At 40.0% G+C, this 23,995-nt stretch overlaps 1 protein-coding gene across 2 annotated transcripts in view; it reads left to right on the top strand.

Moving 5' to 3' along the window:
* Positions 1 to 4,952: 4,952 nt before the first annotated feature.
* SLAIN2 (SLAIN motif family member 2) overlaps positions 4,953 to 23,995 on the top strand; it is a 93,398-nt gene continuing 74,355 nt past the window's right edge. Inside the window, exon 1 of one of the 2 annotated variants that reach the window (XM_044226143.1) lies at positions 4,953 to 5,578. In XM_044226143.1, coding sequence (XP_044082078.1) covers positions 5,190 to 5,578 — 389 coding nt within the window. In that variant the 5' untranslated portion in view covers positions 4,953 to 5,189. The remainder of the gene's footprint in view (positions 5,579 to 23,995) is intronic. The other variant, XM_044226142.1, reaches the window with a different exon arrangement.

Raw genomic sequence — 23,995 nt, 5'->3', positions numbered from 1 at the left:
TTTGGCCAGAGGACCTTCCAGAAGGAAGTGATGCCTGCCATTATGGCCACCTTTGAGGCATCCCGTAATGGTAAGATCTGATCAGTGCTGACTAGAAAAATTCTAAGGTCCAAAACTTGGGTCCCTCTTCTTTTGCCTGCAGGGTTTCAATTCAGAATCTCATACAAACCCAGCCTTTGAAGTTCCTGAGATTCCTTCTTAAAATTGCATGTGGCAAGACAGTGAAGAAGAGGGCCCTTGACAGACCTGAGGAGGTACACCTGGGAGAAGGATGCTGGTGAAGAACAGGTGAGCAAGGACACATGGGAAATGACCAGCCCGGTGGGTGCATGTGATGAGAAAATAGATGTGTTGGATAATAAAGATTTCTTCAACAAAATTGAGCATGTTTTAAACAAATGCAAATACTTCTGTAAGCACCTTGCAGTTTATAATATCTTTTTTCAAAAGGTTTTATCCATTTATTTGAAAGAGAAAGAGAGAGAGTATGAGAAGGGAGAAGGTCAAAGGGAGAAGCAGACTCCCCATGGAGCTGAGAGCCCAATGTGGGACTCGATTATGGGACTCCAGGACCTGAGCCAAAGGCAGTCACTCAAGCAACTGAGCCACCCAGGCGCCCTTTTTTTTTTTTTTTTTTTTAAAGATTTTATTGATTTGAGGGGCTCCTGGGTAGCTCAGTCGTTAAGCATCTGCCTTGGGCTCCGGTCATGATCCTAGAGTCCTGGGATCAAGCCCCACACTGGGCTCCCTGCTCTGCGGGAGGCCTACTTCTCCTTCTCCCAGTCCCCCTGCTTGTGTTTCCTCTCTGACTGTGTCTCTCTGTCAAATAAATAAATAAAATCTTAAAAAAAAAAGATTTTATTGATTTGAGAGAGAGCATGAGCAGGGTGAGGGGCAAAGGGAGAGGGAGAAGCAGACTCCCCGCTGAGCAGGGAGCCTGATATGGGCCTTGATTCTAGGACCCCAGGATCATGACCTGAGCTGAAGGGAGATGCTCAACAAACTGAACCACCCAGGTGCCCTTTTTTTTCTTAATACCTTTTTTTCCCCCCCGCCTTATGTTTTCTAAACAACTTTTGGGCATGTGCTCAGTTACACACACACACACACACACACACACACACACACGCACGCACATACATCTTGATTTAGGATTTTAGAACCGCTTAATACCTTTAAGCCACTGAGTAATAGTTTTACCTTCTAAATACTTTCAGTGGTTTGTAATATTTTCCACTTGGGCAGGAGCTTTGGCAGGAGCTAATACGCAAGTAGGAGCAAGTTATGGAAAGGGCCACACCTACTGAGAAGCGAAGCAACTCCTTCATCCAGGAACAAAGCAAGCTTATCTATCGTAAAAGACAACACCTGAAAAATCTGGTTGAGACACCTGTGATGCACACCGCAGACAGCTACCAGCTTACCTTCTCATATCTCTGTAAGAGCCACTTTTACAGTGACTTTTTAAAAACATGCTCTAACACTTCTAAGTCATTAGAGAAGACAGTATTGTAGCTAACCTGAAAGAGAAGGATGCGAGCAACATTTAGGACAGAATGGAAATATTCTTGTCCTCATACTTTTAAGTGAGAACCTGAGACTTTCTCTCCTCAGCAATTCTTAAGGGCTGTTGGCACTCAGGAAGTGGGGAATGACCTAGTTTTGAGGATGACATATAGAGTGTGACATGTTGCTCTTTGGAAGGGAAATACATTTTAAAAAACTAACCATTCAACACTATTAGAAATTTCCACTTTAATGATTGGAGACATAGCAAACACATTTATCTGAAATTCTCTGTTAGGAGGCTTCACCTAACCTATATGCATCATTTATTCAACATTTCTTGAACATCTGCAATATATAAGGGCACCAGGAATACTGCAGTGAACCCTGTTTTCCCATAGTTCCTATTCTAGTGGGGAGAGATTGGCAACAAACAAAGGAAGAAATAGACGAGGTGTCAGAGGAAAAATGAAACAAGCTAAGAGCTCGGGGGGGAATGATAACGTTGCTCTGAGGGTCATAAGGATGGGGATAGTGAACTTAGTTGGTGAGACAGGAGCTGACACCTGAATGGAGAGTCAGTAATGTGACAATGTGAAGGAAGAATGGATCCTAGATAGAAGGTTTAGCAAGTACAGAGTTCCTAGAGTAGAAATATGTTTGGCATGTTTAAAAAACATCAAAAAGGCCAGTATGGCTGGAGTGGGGTGATGGCAGGGAAGAGGGATCGGTAGTCCATGAGACACTTGCACAAGTTGCCAAATATCCAGTCTTATAGCCAAGAATAGGACTTGGTAGTTGAAGTATGTTGAGAAGCAAGTTCAGGTTCCTAGCAGGGGAGTGACCTGATGCGAACAAACACAGGATCATCTGGTTGCTGTATGCCTCACAGATTGTAAGCAGCAAAGCTGAACAGCCCATTAGGAGAGTACCATGGTAAGCTAGACAAGAAAAGACGGGAATTGGAATGACAGCTGTACCTGTGGAGGTGCCAGGAAGTACTCAGATGTATTTTGAATATACAGCCAGTGTGACTTGCTTAAGGATCAGAGATCAAGGTCAAACACCACATTGGTGTAATAGCTAGAATCTGCCACCGGGTCTTCTGATTCTCCATTCATTGCTCCTTGTCACAACAACCTCTTCTTGCGTTTAATTTCATATTGCCATATTCATATCCATAATATTGATAATATTCATAATTTAGTGTTTAACTTCATAATGCCATACGAACTATTCTTTTCAAGGAATATATTTGAAGTGTTCTCATTACAGAACCTGGCTAGTTGGAATCTATTTCAGAAACTGTTAAATGCAAGTGGAAAGTGCTACATTGAAGCAGTCATGATATTGAACCCTTTGGCAACTAGTTCAGATGTATCAGAGACAGAGTGATATTCAGACGTGCACTATATAGATAAGACATATTAATTCACAATTACTGTGTTACCAAAGACATCTTTTGATTAGGTATACATACCTAAGGAAGCACTTATTTATAAGTAGTCAGCAAACTTTGAAAATACTCAATGCTTGGGGCACCTGGGTGGCTCAGTGGGTTAAGGCCTCTGCCTTCGGCTCAGGTCATGATCTTGGGGTCCTGGGATCGAGCCCCGCATCTGGCTCTCTGCTCCCAGGAGCCTGCTTCCCTCTCTCTCTCTCCCTGCCTGCCTCTCTGTCCACTGCTGGTCTCTGTCTGTCAAATAAATAAATAAAATCTTAAAAAAAAAAAAAAAAGAAAATACTCAGTCTGTCAAATAAATAAATAAAATCTTTTAAAAAAAATGCTCAGTGCTTTTTTTTGCTGTGAATAAACATCTAGATCTTGACCTGTCAGAATTTGCATTCTTCTCAACTTTCAACAAACCAGATATTGAACGTCTGTCTAGTGTCAGACACTAGACATGAAATAAATAAATAAATAAATAAATAGTTCCTTTCACCAAGTAAACAGGCAAAAACAAAAAAGAAGCAAAAAAAATTTTAAATACAAACACCCGTTGAAAACTATTGATCAGGTAATGCTAGAATAAACGGAACAGCTAAATTTTGTGGAATTATCAGGAAAAGTTTTCCTAGATATGTGAGCATGGGTTTTAAGAAAAGGAATCAGATTTGGCAGGTAGAATATTCTAGATAAGGAAAATACAGCACAGAGAGCCTAAAAGGTAGAAATAAGCCCAGGCATATTAGTCCGCACCCAGGTGTAACAGGACTGGATTATTATTAGCTAAGGGTGGAGGAGGCAATTAGAGGAAAGCTGTAAACATAAGGCAAGCAGTTCACAGCTGACATCTGAAAAATAGTGTGATTTAAAAAAAAAATTTAAGTGGTTTTGGTTTGTTTTGCTGTTGGTGGTACACATTATAAACAGGTGTAACTGAACTCAGATTTTTACATTCATGCAACCCTTAGGATTCATCAGTGTTTGTTTTTATTAAGTTTATTTTCTTTTGATGTTTATTAAGTTCTCTTAATACACTTTTTAAAAAGTCAAAACACACCATGAAAAAGTTTTTACCAAGGAAACGATCCAAAGGGCAGATTACACATCAGCTGACAAAGTTGAGGAGCGGTTTTCTATCCCTCGCTTCCAAGCCAGTGTGCAGTAAACTTTTAAGTCGGAAAAAAAATGTTTTAATGACGAGATGCCTTTAAAATGTTTAGCACAGAGGCTCCTGGGGGGCTCAATCCGTTAAGCGGCCAACGCTACATCTGGGCTCAGCTCTTGATCTCCGGTGAGTTCCCCTGGGCTTTGGGCTCCACGCTGGGTGTGGATCCTACTTAAAAAAAAAAAAAAATAAAATACTTAGCATAGTGTCTGGCCCATAGTACGCACTCAACAACTTCTGGTTATTATTTTGACCTTAGACCTCTCAACCATTTGGGATTCTGTTTTCTCATTTCCACAGGAGGCAACAGGTCACCGAAAGTCCCTTAGGCTCCTGCCAGTCCTGACAATCTCCTATTTCAAGCAGGCGTCGAATGATATTTGCTGAACAAACGGACAAAATAAACTCTCTCCAAGGGGTCCGGCTAAGCGCCCACCAGAGAAGCAGCCGGGATAGAGGGCAGGATAGGGCGCCAACACGCCGGCGTTTGGAGGTGGAGAACACATCACACGCCCCCCTCTCCAAGACCAAAGGTTTGCGATCTTAGCCCCACCCGCAGTCAAGCCCTAACTCCTCTCCGGCCCCGCCTGCGGCCGGAGTCGCTCTTCCCAGCCGGCGGGGTAGCCTCCCACCTCCGCGGCGCTCCGGACACGCCCCTTCCGGCCGAGGACCCGCCCACCGCCTTCGCCCGCGGCCCCGCCCCTCCGCGAGCTCAGTGCTCGGTCCTCTCAGCGCCCGCCGCCGGCCGCGTCCACCCACGACGCTCTGAGGTCACCGACGGGGCCGGGCTGCGGGGGGCGGAGGGACGGAGGGAAGATGGCGGCCGAGGCCGGATATTGGCGCCGCCTCCCCCAATCCTGGAGCCGGCGCAGATGAGGCGGCTCGGCTGGGGCCAGCGGCGCTTCGGAACCCGAGCTGGGGGGACCCTGGCGGTGGGGCCTGGCCCTGCTGTATGCCGGCGCCTCGGCTAGAGTGAGCGGCGGCGGCGGCGGCGACGCCTCTTTCCCCTGGCCCTCTCCCTGTCGCTGTGAGTCCGAGCGGGTGGCAGGCGGCACCGGCGGCGGGGCCGGGATGGAGGACGTTAACTCCAACGTGAACGCGGACCAGGAGGTGCGGAAGCTGCAGGAGCTGGTGAAGAAGCTGGAGAAGCAGAACGAACAGCTGAGGAGCCGCTCGGGGGCCGTGCAGGGCGTCGGCTCCCTCGGGCCCGGCAGTCCGGTTCGGGCTGGCTCGTCCACTCCCTCGTCCGGCGCGGCGTCCCCGCGGGGCTTCCCCTTGGGCCTCAACGCCAAGTCCGGTAGCGGGGTCGGGTCGGGCCCGAGGCGGACGAGTAGCGAGGAGCTGCGGGACGCCACCTCCTTGCTGGCAGCGGGCGAGGGCGGCTTGCTGGACGAGGTGGAGCCGCTGCGGCCCGAGGAGCTGGAGCGCCTGTCAGGCTGGGAGGAGGAGGAGGAGAGCTGGTGAGCGCGGGCCGCCGGGCCGGGCCGGGGCTGGGCGGGGACCGGGCCGGGGGCGGAGAGCGTCCTCCGAGGGTACCCCTGGGAAGACACCTCGCTTTGTGTAGCCAGACCCGCTCTCTTGACGGGCGCTGGTGGGGTTGGTTGGTTGGTTTTTGCTTTGGCTGCGGAAAGGTCAACTGGAGTTGGGGGTTCGAGGCGTGCTAGAGGAACGAACGGGGTTTGTCGCTAGTTTTCCTCTGGGTTGTTGTGGACCCTCTGGGTTTTAGACCCCGTTGGGCTCTGTGGTTTGGCACAGCCTGGGAAGCAAGGGCTGCTCGCTGGGGGAGGAGTCGGCGATGGGAAAGTGCTTTGTAAGGGAAGGATCTTGCTTTGTTTGAAATACTGGAGGAGGGTGGCCTGTGCATTTTGGGTGTTGGGGAGGGGTCTGCGTGATGAGGTATCGCCGGGTGCGGGGAGCAGACCAGAGAGGTCTAGTGCGGTGGTCAGTGGTTTGGACCAGGGGGAGATGGAGACATTTCTGGCCGCGGTGGGGAGACTGTGTGAATCAGCACTCCCCTTTGGGTAGTGGGGTAAAGCTTGCTTTGTGTGAAGAGGACAGAGGATGGTACTGCTTTGTGTGAAAAGTCAGGGTGGAACAAGAGCCTGGCTCTTATTTTTTAAACAAGAATTGGGTCTGTCATTTTACGGAGCTGTGAAGTGACAGTTACCCCATCCATCCTTAATTTCCGTGTCATCCTAGGGGCAGAGAATAGGAGCCCTATTTAAAAATACATATCAAAGCTGTATTGTCATAAGCTATACTTCTTGATAGAGCTTTGACCTATACCGTAATATCACTTACATAAATAGAAAGGTCATGGGAGGCATTCTCCCTCATTTTATTGCAACCCCATAAAGATGTCTAGGAGAAACTGTCTTAATTTATCCTTTTTAAAGTTTTGATTGGTAGCTAAACGTGTCAACTCTTTGTTGAAATTGAAACTTTTAAGCCAGTGAAGTGGAAATTCTTCATGGACTCTAATATTTCAGAGGTGCAACTTTACAGTTAATGAGATAGTTAAGAGCTTTCAGGCCCTGACTCTGCCACACTAGCTGTATGACCTTGGGCAAGTTACTCTGAGCTTCACTTTCTTCCCCTGTTTGATGGGGAAAATAATAGTTCTTATCTCTGTGGAGTTATGAAGATTACGTGAGATAATGCACGTATGCTTTTAGTACTGGGTCTGGCACATAGTAAACTCTCCAAAACAAACTGCAATTACTCTTCAGCCTAGTTACTTAAATCATGAAATTTTCAGTAAGCTCTTACAAGATCTTGTGGGAAAGTCTAAAGATTCATAACATGTTGATCCCTGTTCATTAAGGCAGTTACAGTCTTGGGAGCCAAGTTCTTTGCAATTAAATATGCTAGGAGATACACAGTGAATTGCAAAAAAAAAAAAAAAAAGTGAGGGAACAAAAGTACTGAGAGCCCTCAGAATTTGGAGAGAAAATGGTTCAAAGTAGCTGAGGCAAACTTTTAGGAGAGGCGACTTTAGAGCCTGGAGGTGGGGAAAGAGTGGGGAGGCCTTTTATGCTCTTGACAACTGCTAGAGCAGAGTCAGGTATTTGTAACTCCCAATTAAGAAGGTTTGAATTACAGAGGTACTCGAATGTATGATATCAAGCTGTTATTTTATTTCCAAGTAATACAAAATATTATTAGAACTGTCTGTGGTAGTGACAGTTTTTCATATTAGTGTGAGATCACGTCTTCCCAAAAGAATCCTGGGTGTGTGTACACTTTATAAGAAGCCAGAATCATTTCAGTATCATCACGTGCCTATTCCAAGTGATGATGATAATGATGCTCTTAATAATGAGGATTAGCTGCACTCATGAGCCCATTTTAGATTATGTATTATTAGAACACATTGACTCCACTTGGGGAAGCTGAATACCTATTTTGCTGCTTTGGCATTTGAGCAGAGTTCATTCAGGTATAGCAACTCTTGAATCCTATGCCAGAGTTTTGTTTTCACCGGATGGTTCCTGCTTATTGCTTTGATCCTGGCTATGTATCTTGATCCGATCCTTTTTCTGAAAAGAATTGTGTGAATTGAAAGTTTTATAAATCAGTTAAAGTGCTTTAGAGTATGTTTTTGGAGTACAAATGGGAAGGGGTGGGTGTTAGAGGGGATTTCAAAGAATCAAGATTTTTTTCTTAGCGCACTAAAAATCTACTTTATGTGACTTACACCCGTTGTACCTTCTTTTTCATCTAGAGTAATGTTTTTCCCCAAGTGTGTAGTATAAAATGCTAGTTCTGAAGATGTTAATAGATACTGTGTTAAAAAATATCGGTGGGCCTGAGGTTACATGTATGTGGGGAAAAATAAGGTTTAACAAAAATAAACATTTAATTTAATTTAATCCTGGACTTGTTTGATATGCTAATTGTAAATGTCTGAGTGAATATAGTAAATGTCTAAGTGGTAAACTCTTTTTGGACTACTAAGGAACTAGTTCTTATAGAACACACTTAAAACTAACAGTGCTTTAGAGCAGTGGCTTTCATAGCCTTTTTGTGGCTTTTTTTGGACTCACCTTCATGATAAACAAATACAGTTTACACCATAGCCTATTATACATGTATATGAATAATTGAATTAAATGTATCACAAAACTGTAGTTGCTTGTAGTATATGTGGTAAGCTCTAATATTTTCTGTTTTTCTTTAGGAAAAAAAGGCTGGCTACAACCCACTAAGCCGATTTTGTGACCCATTAATGGGTTGTGTATTGGAAACAGTTTGGAAAGCACTGTTCTAGAACAATTCAGAAGAGTCAGAGAAAGCAATTAACATCATTGTACATCACAGTGTATTAGGCTGTGCCTGGTAGCTTATAAACATTTACATTTAATTTTCATCTACTTGTGAATTAAGTATCCTTTTTTAGGTAAGGACACATAATCTTTCTAAGCTTCAAATAACACATGGTAAATGATGGCGTTAGGATTTGAATCCAGGACTTACAACATCAAAGCCTATACTGTTCTCCCTGTATTTTGCTTTTTCCAGGTATAATCCCTTTTCCATATGAATGGCCTCTTAAAATATTTCAAGACTACTGTGTGATCCTGTTGACGTCTTCTATCCACTGCGCACACGAGCATACACACACACACACACACACGCAGCATTCTGTTCTCTTCTGCAGACTAAAACAGTGCCAGTTAATTTCGTCATTCCTAGATTATATAATTTTCTGATCCTTCAATCATGATCACTTTTTGAAGTGAATTCTAGTTGCTCATTGTCATTAAACATGGTACTCAGAACTGTTCTCAGCATTTTTTTTTTTTTTTAAGATTTTAATCCCTACTCCTATCCTGGGGCTTGAATTCAGAACCCCTAGATCAAGAGTTCTATACGGAATGAATGAATGAATGAATCAAGAGTTCTATACAGAATGAATAGAACGGTATGACTGAGCCAGCCATGTGCTGGTTTGACTAGACAGGTGTGGTGGATACACCTTGCTTGAGCTAAATGCTGTTATTTTGAAACCAAATATTTCATTAACAGTTTTGGTTTCTGTTGCTTATGTTTAATGTGATCCAGTAGTGTCAGTTACACTCAGTATCTTTTATAGATAAGTTAAACTAAGTCTCCCTAACGCTGTTTTTGTGTAATGAATTCTTTAGGCTTTTGTGTGTGTGTGTGTGTGTGTATTTATATTTAAATTAGGTTTTTATATTTAATTTCATAGGCTTGACTTAGGCATTTAATATTTTTTGTCATTTTCATATTTGGTAGGCATACCTGCTGGGTCTTCATTCCGGTTGTTGATAAAAATGTTAAAATGACAGAGGGCTCTGAAATGTGCAGCTCCGTTAGAATCCCTCCAGATTAACATCAGTCTATTAATCAACACACATTGTGGTTGTTCAGTAACTTAGTTCCACTTATTATCAAGTCCATATGCCATTTTTTAAAAAGATTTATTTGTCAGAGCGTGAGTATGTACGTGCACAGAGCAAGAGGAACAGCAGGCAGAGGGAGAAGCAGGCTCCCCACTGAGCAGGAAACCCATGTGGGACTCTATCTCAGAATCCTGGGATCACGACCTGAGCCGAAGGCAGACGATTAAACAACAGAGCCACCCAAGCATCCCTATATGCCATTATGCATGGATATTATGAAAGATTTTGCCAAACTGCTTGCTATAATTAAGTTACACTCGGCTTACAGGGTCTTACCTACGATGAAGTAACTCTGTCAAAATAGAAACTGCATTTCATTTGGTTTGACTTTCTCATGGTGAATCCTGTCTTTTTCCTTTTTTAACTTCACAGGCATTTTGTTTAATTCAGTTTTGAATTTTGCAAGGAATAAGTTTGGTCTGGAAATTCTAGACCTAGTTATTTTTCACTTTAGAAATTACCCTATTTCCTCTTACCTACACTTTTGACCCTGATGTATTATTTTATCTTATTATATTTTTTAATTTTTATTTAAATTTTAGTTAATATTCAGTGCAATATTGGTTTCAGTAATAGAATTCAGTGATGCATCACTTACATAAAATACCCACTGCTTATCATAACAAGTGGCCTCCTTAACACCCATCACCTGTCTAGTCTATCCCTCACCTTCCTCCCTCCACCAACTGTTTGTTTTCTGTTAAGAGACTTACATGGTTTGTTTTCCTCTCCCCAGTATCCATCTGTCTTGTTTCTTAAATTCCATGAGTGAAATTATATGGTATTTGTCTTTCTCTGACTTATTTCACTTAGCATAATACACTCTAGCTCCATCCACATCATTGCAAATGGCAAGATTTCATTTTTTGATGGCTGAGTAATATTCCATTGTGTGTGTGTGTATATACACATATGTAATATAAGCTATTGTATATATACACATGCAAAATTAGCTATTGTGGACATTGCTGCTATATAAACATCAAGGTGCATTTACCCCAAATCTGTATTTTTGTATCCTCTGGGAAAATACCTGGTAATGCAGTTGCTGGTGGTACAGTAGTTCTATTTTTAACTTTTTGAGGAACCTCCACACTATTTGCCAGAGTGGCAGCACCAGTTTGCATCCCCATCAACAGTGTAAGAGGGTTCTCCTTTCTCCACATACTCAACATCTGCTGTTTCCTATGTCGTTAATTCTAGCCATTCTGACAGGTATGAGGTGTTATCTGCTTGTCGTTTTGATTTGTATTTTCCTGATGATGAGTGATGTTGAGCTTCTTTTCACCTGTTAGCCTTCTGGATGTCTTCTTTGGCAAAGTGTGTCTTCAACCTGACATGGTATTATAGGTTGATGTATTTTGAATCGACAATGATTCAGTGACAAAATTTTGAATCTTTTACTTATTTGGAGCGGTAGGCCTAAACATATTTCAAGCTTTTTTCTGGCTTGCGTTCTGACTTACTGTCTATCATCTTGCCCTATTTGAAATTCAGTTTCCTTTGAAGAATGTTTATGTGGGCTGTCCATTTGAACAAAGTATTGACAGAAATACAGAAGCTAACGAGTATTTCTGCCCACTCTTGGTCATTTAGTCTTATTGCATATTTTGCTCCCATAATATGGCCTGTCCCTCTTTTGATACTAATGTTCCTCAGTATACTTTTTTATCCATAAATATTTGTTGATTGTAATTGACATGCAATAAAACTTGCCCTTATGAGTGTGTAATTTAGTGGCTTTTTTTAGTATATTTACACACTGGTGCAGCTGTCACCACTGATTCCAGAACATTTTGATTAGTAGCCTCCCTGCCCCCCTGCTAAAACAAAACAAAACAAAAAACACCAGACCCATTATCAGTCACTTCCCATTTCCCTCTCACCCCAGCTCCACTTATATATTTTCTGTGTGTATGGAACTGCCTATTCTGGTCACTTTATATAAATGAAACTATGTAATATGTGGCATTTTGTGTCTGGGTTCTTTCATTTAGCATGTTTTCAAGGTTCATGTTGTAGCATGTGTCAGAAGATTTCCTTTTTTCATTTGTTTTTTGGTTTTTAAAGATTATTTATTTGAGATAGCACAATGTGGGGGAAGGACAGAGGGGAGGAGGAGAAGCAGACTCCTGATGACCAGGACTCAATCCCAGGACCCAAAGATCATGACCTGAGCCAAAGGCAGACACTTAACTAACTGAGCCTCCCAGGCACCCCTTTTCATTCCTTTTTATGTCTAAATAATATTATCATATTTTGTTTATCCATTCATTGGTTGATGAGAATTTGGGTTCATTCCACCTTTTGGTTTTTATGAAAAATGCTGCTGTGACCATTTGTTTACAGGTTTTTATATGGACTGTTTTGATCTTTTGAAAAAGTACCTTGGAGTGGAATTCCTAGGTCATATGTTACCTCCATGTTTAACTTTTTTGAGAAACTGCCAAACTGTTTTCCATTTCCCATCAGCAATACACAGGGGTTCCAGTTTTGCCACACTCTCTCCAGCATTTCTTATAGTTTTCTTTTTTGTTATATAGCCATTCTATTTGTATCTCATTGTGGTTCTGATTTGCATTTCCCTGATGACTAATGGTGTTGAGCATCTTTTCAGCTATTTTATTGGCCATTTGTCTGTCTATTGTAGAAATATACTCAAACCATTTAACCAATTTTCCGATTGTTTTTACTTGTCTTTATAATAAGTTGTAAGAGTTCTTTATATATACTGGATACAAATCCCTTATGAAATGCATGATTTGTGCATATTTTCTCTCATTCAGTTTTTTTCCCCCACTTTTCCCCCTTTTTAAAAAAGATTTTATTTGTCAGAGAGAGAGCACGCGTGAGTGAGCGAGTGCGTGCACAGCAGGGGGAGTGGTAGGCAGAGCTCAGCTCCCTCATGAGGAAGGAGTCTGACCCAGAAGTAGATCCCAGGCCCCTGGGATCATGACCTGAGCCGAAGGCAGACACTTAACCGATTGAGCTTCCCAGGTGTCCCTGTTTTTTCACTTTCTTGCTGGAGTCCTTTAAAGCACAGAGGTTTTAATATTATGAAGTCGTATTTATTCTTTTGTTGCTTGTAGTTTTGAAGTCATGTCTAAGAAACCTGTGCCTGATCCAAGATCACAAGATTTATTCCTGTCTTCTAAGAGGTTTATAATTTTAGCTCTTATATTTAGGTCTTTGAGCCATTTTTATTTCATTTAATTTTTTAATTTTTAATTTTTTTTAAATTTATTTTTGTTTGACAGTGAGTGTGCACAAGCAGAGGGAATGGCAGGTAGAGGCAGAGGGAGAGGGAGAAGCAGGCTTTCTGTCCAGTGGGGAGCCCGTAGCCAGGCTCAGTCCCAGGACCTTGGGATCATAACTCAAGTCAAAGGCAGATGCTTAACCAACTGAGCCACCCAGGCACCCCTTAGATGCATTTTTTAAATTGTGGTAAAATATACATAGTATCAAATTTGCCACATTAAACCATTTTTAAATGTATAGTTCAATGGCATTAAAATACATTTTATATTATTGTGCAGCCATCAACAACATCCAGCTTCAGAACTTTTTCATTTTCCCAAACTGGAATTCCATACTGATTAAACAATAACTCTCCTTCTCTCCCTAGCCCCTGACAGCCATTCTTTCTGTCTCAGTGAATGTGACTACTCTAAGTAACTCATATATGTGGAATCATTCAATATTTGTGCTTTTGTAACTGTTTTATTTTACTTAGCACGATGTCTTCAAGATTCAATCATGTTGTAGAATGTCTCAATTTCCTTCCTTTGGATTGAGGGGTGATTGTCTCTAAAGCTTTATTAATTTATTATTTATTTATTTATTAAAGATTTTATTTATTTGACAGACAGCGAGAGAGGGAGCACAAGCAGAAGGAGTGGGAGAGGGAGAAGCAGGCTCCTGCTGAACAGGGAGCCCTATGTGCAGCTTGATCCCATGATCCTGGGATCATGACCTGAGTTGAAGGGAGATGCTTAACGACTGAACCACCTAGATACCTCTCTAAAGCTTTATTAAATCTTATAATCCTCAATAGGCAGAAGAAAGCAACACTTAAACCTTTTCTATCCCAAACCTGAGCTGTGTGGTGCATATGATTTTCACATTTAAATATGGAATTTACACGTATATGCTGTATTTTATGGTTAAAAAAAAAAAAACAACAACCAGAAAAGTCAGCCTTCAAATAATTTCCAAGCTTCTAGTTCATTATTGTCAACCACGTTTACATTGTTGTGCAACAGATCCCCAGAACCCCAGAATCCTTCCATCCTGCATGACTAAAACTCTACACCCACAGAATGGCAACTCCTGGCCTCCCTTTCTCCCAGCTCCTGGCAGCCACCGTTTTACTTTGTTTCTAGGAGATTAGATGTTTCATAAGTGGCATCATGTAGTATCTGTCTTTCTATTACTAGTTTATTTCACTTAACATAATGTCCTCAAGTTTCATTCATATTGTAGCATATGATGCCGTTTCCTTTTTTAGGACTGAATTTCATATATATATATATGTATATATACGTGTATATATATATTAAATATATATCTCACATTTTCTTTATCCATTCACCTGTCAGTGGACATTTGGATTATCTCTACCTCTTGGCTGTTGTGAATAATGCTGCTGTGAACATGAGTGTTCAAATATCTCCTCAAGTCCTTGCTTTCTCTTCTTTTGGGTGTATACCCAGAAATGGAATTGTTGGATCAAATGGTAATTCTGTGTTTAACTTTTTGAGGAGCCACCATACTGTTTTCCTTAGCAGCTGCACCATTTTACATTCCAACAAGCATTAGAAAAGGACTCTAGTTTTTCCATGTCCTTGCCAACATTTGCTTTGATCCATTTTGAGTTTTTGTATAGTGTGAGGTAGGGGTCCAACTTCATTCTTTCTGCATGTATATATCTTGTAACTGTACCTTTCAAAGACTTTCCCCGTTAAATTGTCTTGGTACTCTTGTTGAAACCAGTTGTCCATAAATGTATGGATTTATTCCTGAACTTTCAGTTCTATTTTACTAATCTTTGACTGCCCTTATGCCAGTAGTAAACAGTCATAGCTATAGGTTTTTAGTAAGTTTTGAAGTTGGAAAGTGTGAATCTTCCAGTTTTGTTCTTTCTTGAGATTGTTTTGGGTGTTCAGGGTCTCTTTTATTTCTTTATGAACTTTAGGATCAACTGGTAAATTGCAGCAAAAGCAGCTGGAATTTTGTCAGATTATATTGAGTCAGGAAAATTTTAGATCAGGCTATATTGAGAGCTTAACAGTAAGGATTCTTTGAATCTGTGGACATTGGATGTCTTTCCATTCACTTAAGGCTTTAATTTCTTTCAACTGTGTTTTTTAATTTTTAGGTTATAAGTTTTGTATTTATCTTATTAATTTTATTCCTAATTATTTTTTTGATGTTATTGTAAATGAAATTGATTTCTTTTTTTTTTTAACCTTTTTTAAAAAAAAGATTATTTACTTGAGAAAGAGAGAGAGAATGAGAGAGAAAGAAAGAGAGCATGAGAGGGGACAGGTCAGAGGGAGACAAAGACTCCCTGCCAAGCAGGGAGCCCGATGTGGGCCTCGATCCTCGGACTCCAGGATCATGACCTGAGCTGAAGGCAGTCGCTTAACCAATGGAGCCACCCAGGTGCCCGGAATTATTTTTCTTAATTTCATTTTTTGGTTGTTCATTGCCACCATGTAGAAATATAGCTGATTTTTGTTTATTGATGTCATTATATTCTGCAGCCTTGCTGAAGTCACTTATTAGCTGCTTTAGTTGTTTCTGTGTGTGTATTTCTTCAGATTTTTAAATATGTAAGATCATGTCATCTGCTAATAAGGGTAATTTTACTACCTCTTTTCCAGTCTGGGTGCCTCTTTTATTATCTTCTTGCTTAATTGCCCTGGCTAGAACGACCACTCTAATGTTGGGTACAAGTGGTGAAAGTGGACATCCTTCAATGTGATTTTAATTGCTCTTTTATTTTTAGTTATAGCTAACAGCTATTTATTGCATTAACATGTGACAGATACTATGCTAACCACTTCATATTTTGTCTTCCAAATAATCAAATATGATCAGACTGTTATTATTAACCTCCATTTTGAAGATGGGGAAATTAAAGCTTAGATTAAGTAATTTACTTATAGTCATTCAAGTATATGGCTGAGATTGGATTGGAACCCAGTCAATCTTACTCTATATTTTAAAAAATTTCAGTCTTTACCTAATTCGAATTATCTGTATTTTTTATGTTATTTTTAAGATTTGTACTATTATTTACTTTCAGGTATAATGTGTACCCCCAGTTCTGTCTTTTGATCATTTGTCTTTAACAGCTTGACCTCCATGTACATTTTTATTTCTTTCTATGAGGACCTCTTTTTGTACTCATTATTCTTGTGCTAAATTGGCCTTTGAGGGTGCCTGGGTGGCTCAGTGGGTTAAAGCCTCTGCCTTCGGCTCAGGTCACGATCCCAGGGTCCTGGGATCAAGCCCCGCATCGGGCTCTCTGCTCCGTGGAGAGCCTGCTTCCTCCTGTCTGTCTGCCTGTATCCCTGCCTGCCTCTCTGCCTACTTGTCATCTCTGTCTATCAAATAAGTAAATAAAATCTTTAAACAAATTTTTTTAAAATAAATAAATAAATAAATAGGCCTTTGAAGCTCTTGGGAGTCTGGTAAGGAGTAGCTGAAAGCTCTGACTCAGCTAGGTAGCCTGGGTTGAAGTCACTGCTCCCAGCCTTCTTACATGTGGTACCCTGACAAACCACTTACTCTCTTGCTTGATATCTTCATTATCTCCAAAACAGAGAGAATTATTGTAATACAGAATTTAATGTAATATATGTAAAATGTTAACAGTTCTTGGCACAAGTTAAAGATGTGTTAGCTTTCATCATTGCCATCATCATCACTGTTACATTAATTTCAGATTTGCTTATCTTTGCATTGAACTTTAAAAAGAAAACTTTTTATTTTGGAAAATTTCAAACATAGAAAACTAGAATGAACCTCAACTTATTGCCCATCTTTAACACTTACCAACTCATGCCATTCTTGTTTTATCTGTCCCATTCAAAACCTCAACTTCCTGGATTATATTGAAGCAAAGTCCAATTAGATATCATTTACTAAATATTACAATAGAAAATAAGGGTGCCTGGGCGGCTCAGTGGATTGGGGCCTCTGCCTTCGGCTCAGGTCATGATCCCAGGGTCCTGGGATCAAGCCCTGCATGGGGCTCTCTGCTCAGCAGGGAGCCTGCTTCCTTCTCTCTCTGCCTGCCTCTCTGCCCACTTGTCATCTCTGTCAAATAAATAAATAAAATCTTTAAAAAAAAAAAAAAAGAAAAGGACTTTTTTAAAAACATAAGCACAATATCACTTTCACTGTCTTCCATTAAAAATAATTCCTTAGCATCATCATCAAATGTGCTGTGAATGTTTTTAGATCAGATTTTCTAAAAATTGGTTTGCTTATCTAGGTTTAGAATTTTTTTTAATTCTGTGATAAACTCTAAAATGAAATGTTCTTTCTTCAAGTATTTTCATCATTTTTATATCCCCAGTTAATTTGTTGGTGATGGTCAGAATAGATCCAGTTCTCATTTCTTTTCCAGCCTTTTGAGAAATTAAATTGTTGAGACAAATCACAAATTTCTTAGGTTTTCTGCTTTGTGCAGGGCAAATTTTCAGCAGTTATGTAAATACGTGAGGTGGTTCCATATCACTGTTACATCTTTTCTTTGTACTAGAATTGAAATTTGTATTTTTTTTTAAAGATTTTATTTATTTATTTGACAGAGAGAGATTACAAGTAGGCAGAGAGGCAGGCAGAGAGAGAGAGGAGGAAGCAGGCTCCCTGCTTAGCAGAGAGCCCGATGCGGGACTCGATCCCAGGCCCCTGAGATCATGACCTGAGCCGAAGGCAGCGGCTTAACCCACTGAGCCACCCAGGCGCCCCTAGAATTGAAATTTGTATTAAGTAGTATTGATATCCCTTGGCTTGTTGACCTGTAATCAACTCCCATAATATCATCCCTATTTTTACATGTGTAGTTACTTAACGTTTTTAGTCAATTTGGGTTTTAGAGTTTTTGTGCTTTGATTCCTGTCCTTGTACTCTCCCACATTTTGTAAAACAGTAATTTCAGTCTAATTTTCCATAAATCCACATTTTCTTCATTAAATTTACTTAGAACCTTGTACCTTACTGAGGAAAGAAGCAGTCTTGGGTTTCAAAGAAAGGAGATTTTACAAATGGTTTTTATTTGAAAATTTTAAGGGCTTCATATAAAAAAATGAACAAGTACATATAACACATAAAAATCTTTGCTATTTAAAAAATTTATCATTGAGGAGGAGAGTTAGGAACTGACTTGTCCATCTCTTCAAGTCTCTTAAGATTGTTTTCTCCATCCTTACTGTGAATTGTGGCTAATTGAAAAGGAATTTACATGTGGGCAAAAGGGGAGTGTATATGAAATACTTTCTAAATGAGTTTTAGATTGTTTATTCATCTACTGTGCTGCACTTTTTTAGATGAGAGTTTAATATTGCGTAGTGATTGCATTACCTAATCAGTATTTGTTAGTTAACATTAGTTGTTAGTATCTAGAAGTTTGTCATTTTAGTTAGTATCTAGAAGTTTGTCATTTTTCCCCTTTTTTTTGTTGACATAAATCCCTGTGTCTGTAGTGGAGACAACAGATTGAAAATAGAGATGTTAGGAAAGCTCTTTGCTGGGCTCCTAGGAACTTTGGCAGAAAGAACATAAAATCATAGAAAATGAAATTAGAAATGGACTTTGAGATCGGGTGGTCATTTCTCTTGTTTTTAAGCTGTTCAATATTCAGACTGGTGAGGACAAATGGTTACATCATCTTAAAAATGTTTGAGGGGCCCGTGGATCGCTCAGTCAGTTAAGCGTTTGACTCTTGATTTTGGCTCAGGTCATGTTCTCAGGGTTGTGAGATCAAGCCTTGTGTGGGGTTCTACACGGACTGGGGAGCCTGCTTAAAATTCTTTCTCTCCCTCTGCCCCTCCACACCCCTCCTCAAAAATTTGATATTAGAAATCAAGTAAGTCTTTCATATCCTGTTACATCCATTTTACTTTAAATCAATTTTCCCTTAAGTTTATGAAGCTGTATTAAACTCAGACTGACTTCTTGGGGCGCCTGGGTGGCTCAGTGGGTTAAGCCGCTGCCTTCAGCTCAGGTCATGATCTCAGGGTCCTGGGATCGAGTCCCGCGTCGGGCTCTCTGCTCAGCAGAGAGCCTGCTTCCCTCTCTCTCTCTCTCTCTCTGCCAGCCTCTCTGCTTACCTGTGATCTCTCTCTCTGTCAAATAAATAAATAAAATATTTAAAAAAAAAAACTCAGACTGACTTCTTAACAATAAATTTTATTTTATTTTATTTTTTTAAGATTTGATTTATTTATTTGACAGAGAGAGATCAGAGTAGACAGAGAGGCAGGCAGAGAGAGAGGGAAGCAGGCTCCCCGCTGAGCAGAGAGCCCGATGCGGGACTCGATCCCAGGACCCCGAGACCATGACCTGAGCCGAAGGCAGCGGCTTAACCCACTGAGCCACCCAGGCGCCCCAACAATATATTTTATTGATAAACTTCCCTAACTTAGAGATAGATAGTATGTGGTTTTTGCTTGCTGTGTTTTTCACTCATGGTCCTTCATATCTAAGAATGATCTATATTACATGGCCTCTTTGCTTTATGTATGCTTCTCATGGGAGACCATTGCTAGAGTTCACCTGTAATTTTATTTGCTAAGTCTAGATAAATAAAGGATTTTGACTTGTATACTTATCACTACTTATCTGAATAATTTGGCAGTTATTTGCTGATTAACTTCTTGAAGTTTGTTTTCTAGACTCTTCTCTACCAAGGAGATGTTATTTAAAGTAACATGGTTCATGTGTGTGTTGTGTTTTAAATGAATTAAGAAGTCACACATCTAGTTGAGCATTTTATTTCCTTAGTAGTTTTCCAGTGATTCTAATGTGACTTAAATTTTTTTTTATTAATAGAATACTTAGAACTCCTGTGTGTGAACAGCACAATGTTGGGGATGCTGAGAGATGTGATAATGCAGGTTCTTGCTTTCTTAAAAAATAGAATTTGGCCAAGAAGGGCCACATGATTGGTAAAATATATTACAATCCCTATTGTTTAATTATGTTCCTTATACAAAGTACTGTGTAAGGCATTTTATTCATGGCAGACCATTTAATCTACACAATTTTAAGTTATTATTATCTCCATTATTTACTGTAGTAACATATACAAAACAAAAAATTACCATTTTAACCATTTTAAGTGTATAATTCAATGGCATTTACACTGATTATTATGCAGGCATCACCACCATCCGCCTCTAGAAGTTTTTATCCTTCCCCATCGAAGCTCAGCAGTAACTCCCCAATTCCCCTGTCCTCTTGCCCCGAGCCCTTGGCAACTACCATTCTACTTTCTGTGTCAATAAATTTGACCACTCTGTGTACCTCATGTAAGTGAAATTACCAAGTAGTTGACCTTTTCTCTCTGACTTATTTCATTAAGTATTGTGTCTTCAGAGTTCATCTGTGTTGTAACGTGTCATGTTATCCCCTTTTTTCAGATAATGAAATTAATCTCAAAGTCACATAGCTAAGATAGTGGATTGAGATTCATGCTAAGTGTGAAAATCCTGTCTAATGAAAAACATTTGGTCTTGGTTTATTTAATCTATGGATATTTAGCTTTCAGAAAAGAATATTTTTTAAATATTTGAAGGAGTATAATAAGGATTATTCAACTTACTCTGTATAACTGAAGATCATTACTAGAACAATAGGTATAAATTAGAGGCAGGCAATTTTTTATTTAATATAAGATAGAATTTTCTAGTACAGCTGTTTCTAGATGGTATGGACTATTTTTTTAAACTTTTTTTTTTTTTTAGAAGGATTTCATTTATTTGAGAGAGAGCATGAGCACAATGGGGGGAAGGGGCAGAGGGAGGAGAAGCAGGCTACCCACTGAGGAGAGAGCCTGATGTGGGTCCTGATCCCAGGACCCTGGGATCATGACCTGAGCTGAAGGCAGACACTTAATCCACTGAGCCACCCAGATGCTCCTGGTATAGACTGTCTTTAAAAAGTTTAAGTAAATTTCAGGGCACTTGGCGGGCTCAGTTAGTAGAGCATACAACTCTTGACTTTGGGGTTGTGATTTTAAGCCCCACATTAGAGTAGATTACATTAAAAAAATAAAATCTTAAAAAAAAAAGTAAGTGATATTCAGCAGTGAGGACTGCTGAATAGTCCAGTGACAAAGGATGTTACAAAGAGGTAAAAAATTAGTTGAATTAGGTTACTTCTCAGTGTCTTTTAACTCTGTGATTAAAATACTGTGATGTATTTGGGAGCATAAGATAACTTTCAAGACAAAGTGCTAAGGTTAAATGTGGGAACGATCTTTAGCAATAAGAACATAGATTGCTTTTTTCTTTTTAAAGATTTATTCATTTAACGAGAGCGAACAAGCAAGGGGAAGGGGAGAGGAGAGGGAGAGAAATTTTAGCAGACTCCTCGCTCAACTCAGAGCCCAGTGCTGGGCTCTACCTCACCATCCTGAGATCACAACCTGAGCTGAAAACAAGAGTTAGTTAGATAACCAACCAGCTGTGCTACCTAGGGGCTCCTAGATTTTTTTCCCCCTAAATCTATAGCACATTTTTCTGAATATCCTCAGTAATGGAAGATTCCTTACCTCATGAGAGTAGGTATGAGTTTTGAAAACTATTAAAAATCATTATTAGGCTAGTTAATAAAAATGGGTTAGCAAGGTATTTAAAGTCCTGAGCAGTCCAATTCCAGTTCTCCTTTTTCCTGCCTTTACTAACTGTTGCCAGCAAACTTCAGGGACATTCCTGCCTGGTGGCATGTTCTGATGTTCACTCTGCAACAGTGCACCTTTTTTCTTTTTGAAATTCTAAATATCCTGTTTGGTTTGCTTCCTTTTCAGTGTTACCTATCAATTTTACACACTTTTTAGAGTATATGTAACAAGACAACCTTGTACTTTGATCTCTGGAGTCTAGATTGTGAGCAGTTTAAGCAGAGGGAGAGTATCATATTTATCTTCATGTGTCTGAACAGGCTCTCAGTATCTTGTGTTTAGTAAGAGTTCAGTTACATTAAATTACATTGACTCAATCTGATTGTCAGTGATGTTAGGTTGAAATGAGGTGAAGCTGGAAAATAATGAGATCAGATTCTGGCCTGACTTGATGACCCTTACGCTAGTGGAGATGAGTTTCTCACGCATTCTAAATACTAACAGTATTGAATCTATACTCTCCCGTGATGAATTAAAGAAAATACTGTCTAGATAGTGTCTGATGTTAAAAAAAAATAGTTTTAAAGTTAATTGAAACAGTGATATATCTTTGGTAAGGTAGCAGATGTACCCTGTTTTAAGCTTGTTTGTAATTCTTGTGATTTCTAAATTTCCTGTTATGAACACAAATTGCTTTTATAACTTAAAAAATCCTAGCTATAGGATGCCTGGGTGGCACAGTTAGTTAAGCATCCTACTCTTGGTTTCACCTTTGGTTGTAAGATTGATTCCTGCGTGAGGAGTTGGCTTGAGATTCTCTCTCCCTCTGCCCCTCCCACTCATGTGCGCATGCTGCCCCCCACCCCAATAAGTAAATAAGTCTTTTTTTAATCCTATTTATAAGATTTAAGTAATTTCATTACTTTGTGGTCACATAGGTAGGAATCATAATACGATACATTAAGAAACAGTTGATGTTTTCCTTATTACTTAGTGGTAGTGAGATTATATATCACAGTTGAAAAAAATTGGGTTCCAGTAAGTTTAGACATGCATTTTTAATAGAACTGGAGCCCAAGTTAGCTGATATATATATATATGATTTTATCTATTATTCTTGTTTTTAACTTTGCATTTTATAAATGAAATTTCCCAGGGACACTGGGTGGCTCAGTAGGGTAAGCATCTGTCTTCGGCTCAGGTCATGATTCCAGGGTCTGGGATTTAGCCCTGCATGGGACTCCTTGCTTGGCAAGGAGCCTGCTTCTCCCTCTGCCTGCCACTGCCTCTGTTTGTGTGTGTGCATGCACGCGCTCTCCTCTCTGACAAATAAATAAATCTTAAAAATCTTAAAAAAAAAAAAGTTTGAAAAAAATTTTAAAAATGAAATACCCAAGTGTAAATTTTCTTTTTAATTTTTTAAGATATTATTTATTTGAGAGAGAGCAGAATAAGAGAACACAAGTGGGAAGGGGCGGGTGGAGGGGCAGAGGGAGAGGAAGAAGCAGGCTTCCCATTGAGCAGGGAGCCTGACACAGAGGTTTATCCCAGGTCCCTGGGATCATGACCTGAGTTAAAGGCAGACGCTTAACCAACTGAGCCACCCAGGGACCCCCTCAAGTATAAATATTAATATCAGATTTGCCTAAAGTATGTAGTATGTTTTTGTAGGTGTGGAAAATTCTGAAACTTTTTATTTTCCAGAGATATCATATAAGGAATCCCAAAGATGTGTGTAGCTCACATCTCATGAGCCTTCTGGGCAAAGTGCTAATGCCCTAGTAAACCAGAAAGGCTTTTTCCCTTCTTCCCCCACTTACTGAGCCCCCGCCTCCTTGCTTGTCTGCTAGGAATGTATATCTAAAACTGTGTTTGTAAATTAGTTTAATTTTGACTTTTTTTTTTTTTTTTAAGGTAAGTTTTTGTTTGTTTGTTTGACAGCACAAGTTGGGGAGCAGCAGGCAGAGACAGAGGGAGAAGCAGGCACCCTCCTGAGCAAGGAGATGAATACAGGGCTTGATCCCACAACCCTGGGATCATGACCTCAGCTAAAGGCAGCTGCTTAACTGACTGAGCCACCCAGGTGCCCACGTTTTTTATTTTTTATTTACTTACTTTTTAAATATTTTATTTATTTACGTGAGACAGCACAAGCAGGGAGGATGGTCAGAGGGAGAGGGAGAAGCAGACTCCCTGTGAGCAGGGAGCCTGTTGGTCACCAGGCTCAATCCCAGGACCCTGAGATCATGACCTGAGCTGAAGGCAGATGCTTAACAAACTGAGCCACCCAGGCACCCCATGACATTTTTTAAATAGGAAACAATTTGAGTGGCAAGTAGCAGAATTAAGTGTCTTAATGTAAATGGTTTGAGTTACAGTAATGTACTGTTCATTATAGTAAGGACTGATACTAGCCAAGCACACTATATGTTGTCTCTTGTGCTAGTTTAGTAGTAAAAATGAACATGTAAAAGTATGTAAGCTTTAAGACTTTAGGTAATATAAGTTTTTATTTTCCCGGTTCCATTTACTCAAAATCACCTTCCCTGGTGTCTTTCACTTGGGAATCCAAATTATGGAGGAAATAGGCACCT

This window comes from Neovison vison, chromosome 11 (genome assembly GCF_020171115.1).
Source record: "Neovison vison isolate M4711 chromosome 11, ASM_NN_V1, whole genome shotgun sequence".
In the NCBI taxonomy this organism is placed as follows: domain Eukaryota; kingdom Metazoa; phylum Chordata; class Mammalia; order Carnivora; family Mustelidae; genus Neogale; species Neogale vison.
The sequence above is the reverse complement of the archived record's forward strand: the minus strand, read 5'-3'. Positions and strand labels throughout refer to the sequence as shown.